Consider the following 16888-nt stretch of genomic DNA (forward strand, 5'->3'; position numbering starts at 1 on the left):
CATGAGGCGTGAGCGAAAATTCCTTCATATGATGCTGATTAATAACGAGAGCAGGAAGTCTCGTGAAAATTAAGGCGGTTTTAATGACGGCTTGATTCCGTTTAATGAGACAGAGATTTGTACAGACTGTGATACATGCTGAATTCTGTTAGGATTTTATTAGCGGCTGACAAATCAGATTAAAGTCTGTTAGGATCAAGGCCTGGTGGCCACTGGGACCTCTGCTCTCAGCAATGTGGATACCACACAGCCAACCGGCAGCCACAGAGAGATGTCATCATTCACATGACAACTGTCCAATCAAGAGCCTTATCTGCTCTGGCACCACTGACACAAACTTTTTCCCGTTTTCACCATATTTTAATCTCACGCTTCGTCAGAGCTCTGAAAGACAGAGCTTTGTATTTAAACCCCCCGTTTTGTTAAATAAATAGAGGGGGATGTTGAGAATCCAGCGAGAAAAGCTCTCACGCCAATTTGGCCGAGGATGAAAACGTTTGATGCTTATTTTGAGGGATGGCGAGTCTTTGATTTAACCTAATTGTAGAAAAAAAAGAAACGTTACAACGCAAATGTCCTAGAGAACTTTCAGAGCTGGAGCTTCATTACGTTTAAGCAACCAATTTGGCAGCGGTTCAATTAGGGATTTTCGAGCAAAGCAGACAGAATTTAGGATATCATTTCCTCCAATTAGATAAAAATCGACACTGCTTTTGTGCTTCTCCCCCCGGAGCCTCTCAGAATGCCAGGGCCTATCAGTGCCGGAGCCGTTCAAAACGCACTCGCCCAGCGTGAACCGGGGTCAGCCTGGCCGTCGCGGGCCTTCTCCTAAACACAAAGGGGCGGGACGTTCCACTGTTCTGGGTCTGCACAATGTCACCAGGACAGACTGCTACTCTGCTGCATTCAATGTTGAGGGTGATTCGGTGATTGAGGAATTATAGTACAGGGGGGCGCCTGCATTGCGGCCGCCCCAAGCGTGATTAATTCAAAGCGACTGCCAATGGGAAATAAGACAAAACATCGGAAAATGAACTATGGTGTTCCACGCTGTCTGCTCGCTACAATGGCATCACCTCGCCGCCTTGGAGCCCAGGGCTCCACTATTCAGACGCTCAGACAACGAAAGAGACATCTCAAGGCTCCCGCTTTGAAGAGGACCTTCAGACTGAAAACGACGTGACGTTAAGGCCCGAAGAGCGAACAGGAGGGCCCAGAGGAAGAGGAACCCTGAGAGCTGTGACGCTGTGAGCTTTGTCAAAACAGCTAGCGTGCCTGCATTCAGCCGCATTTATACTGGTGGAGAAAGAGGACTGGAAAGTGGAAACCTAAGTGGCTCTCGGGTCTCCTCTGAAGGAGCGGGTGAGAGTGTCTGGAATCTAAATACTGAGGAGTAGCGTACATCACATGCATTCACGGTGCAATCTGATTGGTCTGCAGGGGGGAGCTGAAGCTCGGTGTATATTCAGTGGAAATCTCTCCAGAAGGGATCAGCGCTGGCTCTCGCTCAGTGGAAGTGGATCTGCTGGGACGCAGAAAAGTCAAACTGTATCTGCTGCCCTTCCTTCTGCCCTCTGCTCTCCCTGCAGCGTACTCTGCCTTCCTCTCATCTTTTATGCATGCTGATTGGCACCTGGCTTGGGAGTTCAAAATGCTTCCCATTTCTTGCCATTGTGGGGAGGAGAGCGCAATGTCAGACGTCTGCAGGTCCTCAGAACTCCCCTGCACAAAAAAGCACCGTGTTCTCAAACCGCAGACTCCGAAGTGGAGGAGAGGAGGAGGGCGGTGCCGGCGCAGGAACAGCTGAATGTTACATGTTTTTCCATGAAAAGGCTCGGAGACCCACTGAACTACGCAGGGCAGCTGTACAGAGCGGCGCGGTCATGATTGCCTCTCAGGGGCTTCGCAGCAGCGCTCAGTAACACAGTCATTAGTGCCTTAAAAAAGAGCATTAAGCAACAGCAAGAGCAACAGCACAGCCCAAACTCAGGAGCAAGTGCATGAATACAGACAGCAGAGGATGCCAGTGATGTTTTACAACTAAAAGCCGGTAATGAGGCTTCCCTAGTTCTACACTGAGATAAGGAAGGAATCATTCAAATTTGGGAAGGTTTACTGTTCCTGGCCTTCCTGGCAGCACCTTGCAAACTTCTACCATTCATTAAGACATTAAAATTCAAAAAAGGGGGAATTAATAGTAGTAACTCCTCCTCGGACGCAGCGTTTCCTCCTGAAGAAAATGAATACATGAGTGTCTCATCTATTCCCAGTGAGACGCAGGCTCCTCTCTGAAGGACGTCGTTGGGAATGTTTGAGAAGCAGCCAACACACACACACTCATTAGCGTGTGAACATCTGGAGCTCTGGAGAGCCCACCCAGGGCTCCTGCCTTGAGGATGTCACTGCAGGTGTTAAACTCCACACAAACACCTGGACGACACTCTGCAGCCACACTCAAAGTGGGGGGGGGGCTGGGGTGAAGTTTGCGTGCACTCTGAGAAATCTATCAATTCGGCGAATCGCCCTGCAGCAATCCACAAAGCCTGTCTGCCTCAGAACCCTGCTGCAGCGGTACGGAGAGAGAAAGCTCAGACTGGAGCAATCAGACCCCCAGCGCAGGTTAGCCTCCTGGAGCGCAGAGAACAAGGCACAGAAAAAAATTCCCCCCACTTTCACTGTCCAAAAACTCCCCCAGGCGCTACCCTTACTCCATCTCAAACCCCAGAGAAAACAACCAGCTGAAAACAGCCCCCCTCACACACACCCCCCCCCCCCCCCAAGTTGGAGTGCTGAAGGGGTTAAGCGGCGCTCTGTGAATGAACTCCGGGCTCAGACCGGAGCGCTGCGCTGCGCCGTTATTCCGCTCATCGTCTCCGCTCTCCCTCGCGCTTCCCGCGAGCGCCGGCCACCTTTCAGCTGTCAAAGTCAGCTGCGGCTACGCTAATGAAGGGGTGAGATTTAGCAGCGCACGAGGGAGAGAGCGTGGGAGAGAGGGAGGGAGGAGAGAGAGAGAGAGAGAGAGAGAGAAAGAGAGAGGGAGAGAGGGAGAGAGGGAGAGGAATAGAGAGGGGGGACTGGGATCACTCACGGTTTGCTGCAGGTCCGGGATCCCTATGCGGATGACGACGGTGTTGCCCTGGGGTTCCTCCATGGGGCCGGTGGGGGGTTTCTCGCCGGCGCCCCGGATCGTGTCGTAGACGGCGTCTTCTCTGGAGCTGTCCGAGTCCCCCTGGTTGCCGTTGGTAGCGCACTGTTGCTGCACCTCCTCCTGCCGCTGCTGGTCGGATGGCTCATGTTTGCTGGCTGCCGGACTCAGAGGCATGCTCTGTGAGAGGGTTTGTCTGCGTGCACTTCAGAGTTCTCTCATCACAGCGCTGGGAGGGGGGGGGGGGCAGGGGGAGGGGGTGGGGGGGAATGGGAAGAAGAGGGGAAAAGAGAAAGAAAAGAGAGGGAGGGGGCAAATGAAAGAAAATATACCATCAGTTACATTTGCTAAATTAAGGATGAGAAGAGGAATGGGGGAGAGGGGGAAAGTAAAAGAAAGATGGTAAAAGAGATAACAGCAAGTTATCGTGAAGAGCAGAAGGTGGGGATAAAACTGAGATTTAGCAAGGAATGTAATTACAGGCAATGCAGAAACAAAAATGTCAGTAATTGTTTACAATAATGAAATGGGAGGGAAATTATCAGGATCAAGATACAGAGATGAAGGAAAGGGGGAGAAATATAAAAGGTAGATTTTTCATTTTTATTTATTTTATTTTACTCTTTTTATGTAAGTACTTCACAACCAATGCAATTGTCACATGGTCTGCTTTGTTTTTGGATACTGGTTGACATATTTTTGTGAAATATGAATTATTTTGAAAGTGAAAAGTGCAGGGATAAATCAATATCCATTTCACTGCCGTGGGGGCATTCTATGTATAGAGTATTGCGATTTCAAACTGTTACGAAATGTACAAACAAACCAAATGCAAAATTAGGGTTACATCCCAGTTAACTAATGCTGTAATGATTACAAATCTACAAAGAAATGCCACGTAACATGTCTTTTTACACATTTATCCTTTATCAGTTTTATTGTTTCACCCCATGCTAAGGGACTTTGCAAAACATTTTGAGAAGCTGGACTTTGACTCACGGCCACAGTTAATTTGTAATTGTACAGCACACGTGGACAAACACAAACGTTTGAGGGGCAAATGCCTGCAATGAGATCAAAAGCCACTGCACTCAGGCAAAAGAGGAAAAAAAATCAAAGATCCGGAGCTATTGGGGCATTTAACACTTGGCAATAATGGAAAGATTCTACAGTGCTTCTTGAGTTCATAATTAACTCATATTATTGGCAGTTGAAAGGCACATTCTATGAGAAAATAAGATGTAGAAAGTGTCAGGTCTGACGGAGGCTTTATCTGTCTTCAAAAGGCGACTAAGCTGGCATGCAGTCGGCACGTCCAACTCAACCCTCGGGTTCATTTTCAAATATCAACAGCACTTTTGAAGAAAACTCTATTTCAGGTTCCAATTAGCTGTACCTGCTCAATGGTAAATCTAAGGAAAACCATCAATCACTTCTGGAAGCACAGGTGACATTTAAGCTTGTTGGCCTCACAGTGAAATAATGGATAAAGCCAAGCCAGAAGCAACAAAAAAAATCTAATGACCAGGTCTGACCGCTGACACGGTTCAGGATGTGACAGAAGGAAGACATACAAGGAACATGCACCTTATTGGCCTATTGCACCTCTGCGCTCAACTCCCCGGGAGACAGATCCGTACCGTGCTATTGACACAGAGGAAACGTGCACTTGAACTGCGTTGTCAGGCTTTGTTAGTTAACCAGATGACTTTGCAGCACTGTGGTGTGCGGATCGGAGGAGCCGACCGACAGGTGTTCACCCTCACACGGATAACTCCACTCCTAATTGGCTCTCGACTGTCAAAGCCAGCCCTCTCCCCCAGGGCAGGGGCAACTTGAACTTGAACTTTCATTACACTCTCTCTCTTACAGTCTTGCTTTTTGTTTTGTGTTGTGTTTCAGGCATAGCTCTTTGAGAGCCAAGTAGCCTGGATGTCTCTAGAGGCAGTGATGTTGCAGAGGCTGCATGTCACAGGGGATGGGAACAAGTTATGCTACTTATAGAAAAATTTGAATGACACATGGCTAAAACACCTATGCAACTCAAGCAACGGGCTGCTTACACTGGGACTGCTTATCTGTGTAGAAAATGAAGAGGATAAAACGTCTGCTGGTTAACACCACAGATTCCATTCCTTTGTCCCACTTTTCATATTATACACAGCCCAGCAGGGGCTGTGCATATGCCCATCCATACACTAAGAGTAGCGGTCTCAGCCTCTCCCTCTGTACTCAATAGCCAATCTCAGCCTCTCTCTCAGTACTCATGGATCATTCTTCAGTGCTGTGCTGGTATGGACACATGATACAAAGCAAAACCCACAGCCTTCATAAATCCCTCATTACTGACTCACCTGTGAGCAACAGATATGTGGTTACATGTCAACAGCAGTAAAGACAAGATGCGCCTTCCTGCTCTCGGACAGTGATAAACTCTCCAGCCGCCAAGTACTGCTTCATAAAACAAAAGGAGAACAATGCAGTGTATTGACCAGCGCTGTGTGTACTGTTCTATTTATGTGACAGCTATAAAGGCCCCAGGCAGAATGGCAGTGCATTGGTCAGCACTGCTGCCCCTGTGTTCCAGGGTCCTACATCTCTGAGCCTCTCACAAGCTCTGACCCACCACTTCACTTCTGATATGTTCTAAATCTGTAGCAATACTTGCCCTTGATATTCAGGACACTCCTTGTCAGATACCACTGTACATTTCTGAGCTGTTGTTATTTGGCAACATAACACTCCTCTAAGTGTACACAAACCTACTGTAAAATTATGTGACATTCTACAAATGATCTTGTTTGAAGTGCAGTCTCATTATTTTGCATTATTGTAAACGTCCTTCAGAGGACATTTTTGAAGATCCAGAAAGAAGCACTTTTTCTTTATAAAGAGCTACCATCATTATCATGCTTTTCACACTACAGAGAAGTTCATATTTACAAGTTTTCTACGGCCAAACACAATTAAGCAGACAGGAAGTGGAGGATCAGGCTTATTAACATGGGGCATAAAGACTTTGAAGTATGAGCACAGCCTAACAAGCAAAGTCCGAAACATAAGTGCGGTATTTCAGCCAGTCCACTTCTCTGTAGTGTCCATCATGCTGATCGTCGAGACCATGTGTAGAATGCTGAAACCAGACCGAGCTTACTGACTGAATGAAGTGTTTGTGAGGTTGTGGAGCAGTGATGGTTGCCTTTGCTTCATTCCAATATACAAAGTGGACATATCCACAGCTGGACACTGAAGCAAGCTAATTAAAGGACCTTGCTAGGGGGACTAGCTGTGTCACAAACGTGATTTGAGCCTGTTACCATCTGGTTACAGGTAGTGAACACTGAGCAACACCTGCAGTCGGAGATAACACACACAGGGCTTTGCCAGAGGGTCAGCTCATTGCCTGCACATTGGAAACACTTTAAAAAGGCAGTCACAAGGACAGGAGTTAAAAAAAAAAACCCAGAGACTGGTGCATGTTCAAGGGCTGTTAATGGTGAGAAATGCATTTCATCTGGGTTACATCATCTGAGATCAGAGGAACTACATCAGCGTCTGTGAACCCTTAACAACGCAGACACTGAAAGAGCCACAGGTGCAACCAGTGAGGAAGGAGGCGTAAACAGCAATGCGTGACTTGGGGGGAATAATGCGCACGTCATACATCATGTCACATATTACAGGGCATCACCGAGAGGCACACCTATGTTATGGGTTTCCCAGCTGTGATTGGCTGAGGCAGGAGTCAGACCCCCGGGGGACAGATGATGGGGCTCAGAGGTTCCTGCCCCGGCTGTGAGCGAAGCTCTCCCCTGCGCCCGCACCCTGCAGGATCCTCTCCCCCGGTTCCCCGTTCGGTGTCTGGAAACCCCCGGGAGCGCAGGGGCTGGAACGGTAATCAGCCGGGCTTGCGCTCGGGCTCCGCTTCACGCTACGGCCTGAATAATTCATGCGCGTACAGTGGCCGCGCGTGAGGAATTCAAGGGATGAGCGGCGGCCGCGTGTTCAGCGGGAGCCTTCCACAAAGACCCTGCGCGAGCCGCGTCAGGGAGGAATCTGCACGGCTCAGGCCCGGGCGCCAGTGTAGGCCGTCCGCTGGGAGTGCCCGATTCTCGCTCCTGTCTGATGTTCTGTCACCGTTTCGACGTTTTACAGTAGCTGACTGCATTAGGTGCAGATGTTCCACAGATATGTGGGTCAGATTCATCCATGTGTAAACATCTGAACTGTATCTCACATCACTCCAGATGCGACTGGACTACACTGTATAACCGCTGTAATGATGCACTCAGAAAGACCTTTCTCAGAATAGCCCACATATGAAATAGGATTTGACAGGCTCTTTCAAATTATAAGACTTCAGCTGATAAATGGGTGAAAACAGACAAAGGCTTCAACCAACAATGCAGAGAAAACATTTCAACAAACATCTCCCAGCAAACCTAACAAGGCTTATTTAAAAGGGCGTGGTGCATCTACCTTTCAGCGCTTTGAGTGCATTTCTCTCCCCCTCATAGAAGCTAGGCTCTCTTACGAGACACGTACCAGGCCTGGTTTATTCAGCCGTTCGTACATATGCTTGGTGACAACCGTGTGCTGAACTGAGATAAGCATGCACAGACCGCAGAGAGGCTATCCATATTGTCCCTTGAGTAATGAGAAAATGCCTCCTGTGCCCGCAATCGAGCGAGTGAAACATCCGCTGATTCCGCCCGCTGCCCCCTTCGCGCGTTACGTTATCTCCGCTAAGAGCGCCTGCCTGACGCCTGCCACGCCTGACGCCCGGCTGATAAACCGCTCTCGGTGCCTTTTAACGCCGCGTCGCCGCGCCGACACCGATCAGAAGTGGAGCCACCGCCGCGCTGGCGCTGCTGGGCGCGTGTCGATCATCGGCGCTGCTCACATATGGCGCGCTCCGCGCCGGCCGAACGGCAGCGCGGCGCGATTCCCCAGGCTCGTCTGGAAAAACAAGAGCCGCTGGCGAAATTCATCTCGAAAAGAAGAGCTAAGAGCAGCTTTTACTGCTTCCTATTAAGCTCAAATGCCAGGCTGTTATATTGATTGACTCGGTTCAGGAGGTATTAAGTTAATGAAGAGAAGGCCTGTTGCCCATAAACATGCTCCTTACAGCACACGGTAAATTACATAATTGCACTGGTACATGATTGTAATGCTGCCGGTGGCACTTTAGCTTCAGAGCTGAACAGCATGCATCCGAATCATGCGTGCGGCGCAATGTCTCTTACTCAGTGTATTCTCCACGGGCTCAAACCTGAGCTGAATTCAGCTACACAACTCGCAAGCATTTACCGTTACTGCTGGCTGCAGCAGTGAGTAAAAACAGCCAACAACACAGTAGATGTAGAGCTTCTGTTTTTCAAATCTGAAGTCTCTCTCTTGCTCTCTCTCACACACACACACACACACACGCACACACACAAAACAGTCCATTACAGTTAGTGGGTCAGGACTATATGACAATTATCCCGGCCTGAGTGACTCTGTGCACGTGAGTGTGCAGTGTTGTGTTGTGTGTGTGTGTTGTGTGTGTGTGTGTGTGTGTTGAGTGCATGTGAGGTTGATGTCAATAAAATAGTATAGTACTATTATTATAGTACACTGTAAAAGCATACTATTACAGTGCGGGGAAAAAGGTGGTTACCCATGCAGAGCCACACTGATAATATTACCTAGTTCACAGTGTAATTATATATACATGAAAAAATTACTCCGGATCTGTCAGGCACAGGTTTGAGATACTGAAGAACTAACATTCATAGTAAGAACATTCCCACAATGTAACTAATACACTATGAATCTACATACTGAGGTTATCTGCACGACCCCATCCGTACCCAAACATGTAAAGCCCTGTACTCCTGTCCTGCACTACCTGTACCTCCTAACCCTGACCCAGAAACCCTTACACAGCCTGCTAAGTAATGACATATTCTTGTAAGCACACAGCAGTTACACATTAGTTTTCAGTGCCCCCTTAATGTGGAGTGTGACCATGCACAATTCTACCCTTTACTTAAGTAATGCTTCATGGTATCCATAATTTTATCCATAATTTTACCTTTTTACCTGTTCTGTTATGTTGGCACTGTGATAATCTACATTCACACTTTAATTTGACAATGGCATCTATTTTGGGAAGTGGAAACACAAACTCCCATCATGCACTGCTCATAGACCAGTGAGCATTAACATGTTCTGTTATGGGTGCAAACATTTGATTCTATGTGATTTTAAACTGTCAGAATAATCTGGTCCCAGCTGCTGCGGAGCATTTAACGTTTCAGCGGCTGGGCGGTTTCCACTTTGCGGTTCCGCTCCATGTTGCCAGGAAGGGCAGTGCCGATAATGGAACAGCCAATGGCGGTGAAGCGTGGCCTGGTCCACATCACAAGCCACGGCAAACACTGTTCAACCTCCTAGCAGTTTGCGGTGAATTTAAAATGAGGCTTGGAAGGAATACACGACCGTTTTTGCGCTTGGGAACGTGCTGGGTGAGACTGACTCATAAGTGATGCACGAGGAGGATTGTGGGACTGAGGAACTGTAACACGTGAGCTGTAGCACAGAATGCTACATCTTCCCTGGACAGGGAAATGGAGAGCTGCTGCACAAGCCCTGCCCCTCCATCAGAACTTCCCACTGTGTTATTTTACGGGCCTCTGGATCTTCTACAAAGCCACTTACATACAGCATCTTCACATCCCAGTGATAGTGTAGGACTGCCTTGTGCCAGGGTGAATCCAGCACCCTAGTGCCACAGGAGAAAAGTCATAAATTGTTAACAGCAGGCTAACAATTGGGTACGATCTCAATGTTCACACGTTCCAATGCTCCGCTCACCTTGGCGGCGCTAACGGACGACCTATGTCTGTTCACTCTCAGGTGTACCTGGACCGAGAAGGCGATTCTACCCCTCCTGCTGCAATGCGGGCTGCCAGGAGCCCAATGCACAGAGACAGCGGTTACTGTACATCTCTCCATGTTTGGCTATGGAACAGGGCATCCTATTGATCGCATCACCCTTTCTACGAAATCTGCTGGTGGCCTACTTTGATGCAGCGTGACTATTAATAATCGATCCATTTTATTCTGAGGGGAGCTCTAAAGAGAACACATGGCTGATCTACTCCATTTTTCACACCACTGAGCCCACGGTCTGCTCTGTAAAAGCTAGAGGTCCGATAACACAGCAATGCTCTCTCACACAGAAATATCCCAGATATGATGGGCAAACAGTGACATAGATTTTATTTTATTTATATATTTCTTTTTATGGTAGCTCAGCCTATAACCTATTTTGTACCACAGATCATTTACCACCAATCAAACTATGCATTCTGTGCTTCTTGGTTTTAATACATCTCAATCACTAAAGCTAATCACCCCCATGATGGTCATTTAAGAAGCAGGGACAGCGCATAAGGTCCACCCTTTTGATTACTGCTGAAGTAGTATCTCTGGTTATTCCCTTGAAAACCTGTGGACCGTAGTAGCATAGCCAGTGTCAGGACAGAAATGATTACAGTTCTGCTGGTGATGTGGGCAGGATCAGCAGCAACAGAGCAGGCTGCAGTTTCCTGCACTGCCCCTAGGGGGAGTGGAACAGTGAGGCACTGCATGAGTTCCCTGTGTCTCCAAGCAGTGATGGAGCTAGCGGGAACAACAGCAAATGTCCTTGGAGTTTTCATTACTTCACTCATTTCAGACTTAACAGGCAGGAAGGTAGTTCTATGAAGACACAGAACCAAGAGTATGAGTCTGAATGAACATATGAAGCGTTTATAAATACATTTATAAAGCCTTGCAAACTCACTTTCCCTGGGGTTCATTTTCAAATACACGCTTGCTTCTTTCAAGAAGGCATGAAATATTAAATGAAATGAAATATTAAATTCCATGTTGACATACATGTTAAATGCTGCCTATGTGCCTGTCTTCTGCATTTAACTGCACAATAAGAGCAGGAAATTCACACAGAAACATACCCTTAAAGACAGAATGACCAAACAAATAACTATCAACAATACATATCACCAGACAAGAGGGAAACTATTGATGAAAATAATTATCACCACAGAAACCCTATAGATAAAAAAGAATTGTTTAATTGTTGCTTTCCATTCTAATAAACAAAACCTTTACAAAAATCTTTTTGGACAAAGATTGTATTTTCTTTTTTTTTAATCTGTCAATGTAAAACTGTATTTCAAATTAAAAAGGAAGTAGGAAGCATCTGGGGATGAGCACTATTTAACAAATCAAAGGGACCACAGACACTGAAGTAACACATTCATGGGCGTTTATTTGGCATTTTATGAACTTCATTAAGTCTTTTCCTTTTTTCCATGATTCATCTCCTTAGAGGAATTTTGAGAGTGGTGCATGAAAAGAGAACAAATATATGAAACTCATTTGTAAGCTTAATAGGTCTTTAGTGTTGGAAACAGAAGTAAACTTCAGCTCGCTTTCAGCATGTAAAATGGAAATGTTTTCCTTTGTGAAATGGGCTCCCTATTGACAAACGCAGTGAAAGCCTCATGCCAACGTCAGCAAACCTGCATTTGTAATATTTGCAGTGGGATAGGTCGCATCCAAACAGATTTTGACTGTTTGAAGTTGCTCTTGTTTAAAGTGATATCAGTCCTGTTTAACATGAGATCAGACAGATATGAGCTGGTATTCAATCTCCGTGCAATGAATTTTGCTAAGCATTTTTGCTTTTTCTGCTGTTGTTAATTGTGTCTTCCACCTTAACATTTCAATAAACTGTCTCTCTCAAAGTCAAGGACGCGTTGCGCGGCAGTTGGGTTAAACTCAGTCCCGCCTTGCAGGGGCTGGCCAGGGCGGAGCTGGGAGATTCTCACGCTGGCCACAGAGGGAGGTGGGACCGGGCAGCCGAGGTTCAGCTAGAGAGCCACCGCAAAAAGGCCACGCGGGTAGCACGGTCCGGAGGCCTGACAGATTGCTTATTCATGGTCTAAGCCTCTCCGAGTTGCCTGGACACGGAGTTAAGCCGGCTGCCAAAAGACTGCCAAACGCCGGGGCTCTGCCTCATTCATTTTGCTGCACTTTTCGAAAGACACCTCTCCTGAAAATACTGCCTTTCCCCCCCCTCTCTCCCTCTCTGACTTTGCCTTAGACTGAGCAGCTTCAATTTCCCATTGCAAATGAATAAGGCCTGTGCGGACAGAGCACTGTTTATTCGTTCCTGAGTCTCTTTGTCGTGAGACAAGAGGGGCCTCGAGAGCAGAGGGAGACTGCGGCACGAAAACAGAGGCGCATGAGATTCTTAGCCTTGGCGATTGGGCGTGGCTAAGCACACACTGCTTATGGATTCTGCCTCCATAATTAATTTAAAGTAGCAACTAGAATCGAGGGCTGCTTCACAGCTCAGAACGCCACTCTGTCAAAGCCGGTGCTTGAATCCCAGCCAAAGTCTTCTAAAGAAGCTTATGTGTTTGCTGCTGTCTAACGTGAGTAAAATGACACACCGCACACCAACGGCGCAAAGTCAAGGCTATCGTTGTTTAGCGTTAGCGATTCAGGAATCGCTATGGGATGTTGTGTTTTGTATTGTTTTATTCTCCCAGCTAACATTTACATTAACATTCTGAAAAGGTTACTCTAACACTGTGATAATGTGATATGAGTGCAATTGCTATTTTTTTCCTTCTGTTCTGGTCCATGATGCAGTAAATTGAAAATAGAGAAAAAATTACAGACTTGGCTGTCTCTGTTAATATTGCATGCTTACTGACAAAGCAGGGACTGTCGATTCAGTGTGATGGTGCATTAGGATTCAGACAGGATAAACTGCATGACAACGTTAATGTGCTTTTGTTTAGACATTGCAAATTTCCTTAAACAATCTAATTGTCACTCCACAGTCTGGACTTTTCCCCTGCACTAAACATTTTATTGTCGGTTCATTCTAATGCAGGTCCTTAAGTATCACTAAACAGTGTATCGATCAAGGCCATGCCTGAATCACCTAAATCAGACAATTCATTAAAAGCGAATGAACTTGCCCCATTCTTATGAAGCAGGCCTGCTATACAGAGAGACATTGATATTGATTCACCTTGTGGAAAGCCAGACTCAGAACCAATCACAGCTTTCTCCAAAACACCTCTGTCAATACATAATTCTGAGTCTGTTCTGGCTCAAACTCCCATAAGAACAGGCTTCCACTTTCTGACAGCAGCCCATCCAGATTCCGGAAAGTTCGCATGCCTGGTAGTCTGAACTCCCCCTTCAGTTACTGATCAGGGTGAAGGAGGCGCACACGTGTGGAGTGGCAGCGTGGGACACGTGTGTACAAAATGGGTTTTGTAACCGGAGGGTTGTGGGCTCAAAGTCCAGCTGGGGCCCTACTGTTGTGCGCCTGTTGTGCTTACAGTAACATGAATCGCCTCCGTAAATGTCCAGCCATAGAAACGCACACCATACACACTACGCAGGTCTTCCTGGGAAAGGGCATCGGCTAAGCAAATCAGGCAGTGTAAAGTGAATCCACAGAGTGATGCGGGAGAGCTCGCCCATAACGCCGGCCGCCCTTGCTTCTTCTCCCGCCAGCGCCGTGCTGACACGTTCTAATTGCTGTTGGGCATGTCATGCTACGCTGCAAAGGCTTAATTAGTTCCTCAGCTCGCGGTCACCCTTTATTCCAAACACACAGACCTTCACCACACAACAGATAAGTGAATGATGATCGGGTGCCAGAATCTTAATTAAGGAGAAGGAAATGGGTGATTGGGTCTCAGCAATGCCTCTGCCTGGGGACATTTCAACGCAAACAAAACCACTTCTGCAGACGGCCACACAAATGGTGGCAATGAAAGTCATGTTGCAGCACAAATGAATGAATGAATGAATGAATGCACAGGTGTTCGTGAGAGGCTGAGAACACTCCTCTTGGATTTGCCTTCAGCACAGGCTGCACACGTCTGATGAATGCTCCGACAGGCACTTTTATTCAAGGTGACAGCCTTATGTTGTTCATTATCCATTTACACACCCGACTGACTGAAGCATCTCAAGCGGCTCTTTCCTCATGGCTGCAACAGCACTGTCCCCCTGCACTCTAAAGGTCAGAGGTCAGCAGCTCAAGGTAAAATGTAGTACTGAACAGCTACACATTAGCTACATTAACTCAGATTATTAAAAAAAAATCTGACAAACCACGGCAGACAGAATCTCAGACAAGGACATCCCCAGACAGCAGCAGGTTTTCTGTCCTCTGATGAACCAGAGGAAAGTGACATCCTTCTTCAGGTTTGAACCTGCCCTGAATCTCTGTGTTCGCTCAAAAGGAACTGGCACCAGATGAAATTCCACACTGGAACATTGCTGAAATGATGCTGGCTGGCAGCACAAATCACATGATATTAGAGAAGGATGGCATTATTATCATCCAATAACCAGCACAGTCGATCCCCTGTAACTGCATATCAGACAGTGGCACATTCTGTCCATATTACATACTTATGTGCAAGGGTATGCTTTATGAAATAGTACTTTCTTTTGTTATCTGGATGCTCTGGTTAAAAGTATAACATAGCTGCTTTGTTTTTAATGTGGATTCACTTGTTTGCTTCCCTACAAACTGAACTTTCGATTTGATTATGATGCCGTGTGATTTGCCAAAAGCTGCCCAGGTATGTTAATTACTGTCTCTACCATATATTATGAGTCACCTTTGGGTAAAGGCACCTGCAGATTCGCTCATTTCAGTTTTGCTCAGAAATGTATTCACTCATAATGTCTAATGGAATATTTATTTACTGGTGCCTGATTTGAATGAGTATTTTAATATTCCCTAGAAGCTTTGTAATTCAGGACTTTTACCTCCCAGTCATTCCCTTCTGGACTTTGCCCACATATTCTACTAATAGGTACACTTAACTTTGAGAAGAGGAGGCCTAATGAAGGTATTCATGCTAACATTACTGCCCAGTAAAAAACAGCAAAGCCCTTCCAAAGCGCAATTTTAGCAGTCCTTCACGTGGAAGCATTCATAACCCACCGAAAGGCCTCACAATGCTACTCTTCCATAAATCAGCATAAACCGCAGCTGTCATAATCATAAACAGAGGCAGTGGAGTATCCAGGCAGGAAATTGCATGTGCTCAAAGCCAAGGCAGGAATTCAAACGCAAAGAAGCCCTCCCTCTTTCATGTGCATTACCGGTCACAATTCAAATGAGGATGATTGACAGGCCATCAGGGCAGCCAGGAGCCCCACATCCTGTCTCAACATGGAGAGGGGGAGGGCTGTTTGTGTGAAAACACTTCTGACTGGTCATCAGAAGTGCCGTTCCACACAGCTGGCCGTGAAAACTCCACTCGAAGGTTCCACCCACGGTTCACCAACACAGCGAAATAAAGAACTCACTAGCTTTTGGAAAATGAGGATGGATTGCAGATTTTTGAATTGGGGATGAAGAAAAAGAAAGTCGGGATAAAATAAAAGTGAAAAATCAGTGCAATGTTTCCCATTGTTATGGCTCATTTCTATGTTTGGTCTACAGTATGTTTCAAAGTCTACACTCATCTGCACTCTTTTAACCATGAAACAGAATTGTGCATTAACCAGAAACCATTTTCAAGAATGAGAGCTTTTTATATTTCATTTTACACCTATACCCTGTGTTACCCATTAATACCCCTCAAGTGCACATTTGATTAAGTATGATGTTGGTCAAATTGCAGCACACTGGGCAAGAAATGACTATACAGACTGTGGGAAATACAAACTGTGAGAAACTTGCAGGTAACAAAATCAGAAAACACACAGGAGAAGCATATCATACATATTCAACTGTGTCAGCTGTGGTTCCTGGATCAATAAAGCGCCAGCATAAGCTTAAACAAGCTGCTTGACATGAATGAGAAAGAGTAACCACAGGCTTCATATCAGGAAGGAGACTGACTACGCACCTGGAGTTTCAGTGTAATTCCTCCTCATTTCAGTAAGATAGCAAAAATGACTATACAGCCGAACACCTTAGTTAGACAGCCAGATGCAATCCAATGTAGTTACTACTGCAAACTGGATTGAAGTAACTTTTATTTTGTTTACTGTTTATGCAATGCTGTGAGTTTTGCGGTCACTGAAACCAGTGTTGAATGTGCAAGAAAAGAATACTACATGCTACCGTCAATTTGTGACCAAAGTTACAGACAAAGAGCACTGTAGTTGCATTTAATTCGGGCCTAAGTGAAGTTAGCTTCTCCATGCCACTTGGTTCCAACATTGCAGATTACCACAGTCATGGACAAATGAACCCTAATAATAAGCAGCTTACAATACAGAGCAAATGCTGTAAGCTATGTTCACCGGGTAGCCTGAAATCCATCACGAGCTAAGAAAGGTAAAAGCATTAAGCCCATGAAAACGGTGCAGCAGTACATTTTACCTGCTGACAGTTCGATGATACAGATTGAATCAATACCTCCCACTTCTGTCTTTGATGTATCCTCAGTTTTACAATCTCCGACAAGACAGCGACCTGCACACTGTCATTTCCCAACAGCCCCGGCTCCCTCATATTGCTTCTCTCTGGCATTTTATATGAAACCGTGATAGATGCACCTTGATATCAACCGAAGAATAACGCTCAAGTGCTGTCTACACCGGGAGGAATTGGAGCCATTAATTAGAATTTTCAAACATCTCTATCGCGCTGCGCTTCGCGAGATAGGGAGAGGGCGACGAGGGATT

At 46.2% G+C, this 16888-nt stretch overlaps 1 protein-coding gene across 1 annotated transcript in view; it reads right to left on the minus strand.

Annotated features, from left to right (window-relative positions):
• The window catches only part of LOC118771975 (SH3 and multiple ankyrin repeat domains protein 3-like), a 285841-nt gene that overhangs the window by 224580 nt on the left and 44373 nt on the right, over positions 1 to 16888 (minus strand). Inside the window, 1 exon segment of the mRNA XM_036520181.1 lies at positions 3089 to 3374. Within this exon segment, the coding sequence (XP_036376074.1) occupies positions 3089 to 3322 (234 nt within the window). The 5' untranslated portion in view covers positions 3323 to 3374.

Source organism: Megalops cyprinoides, chromosome 25 (genome assembly GCF_013368585.1).
Source record: "Megalops cyprinoides isolate fMegCyp1 chromosome 25, fMegCyp1.pri, whole genome shotgun sequence".
NCBI classification, from domain to species: Eukaryota; Metazoa; Chordata; class Actinopteri; order Elopiformes; family Megalopidae; genus Megalops; species Megalops cyprinoides.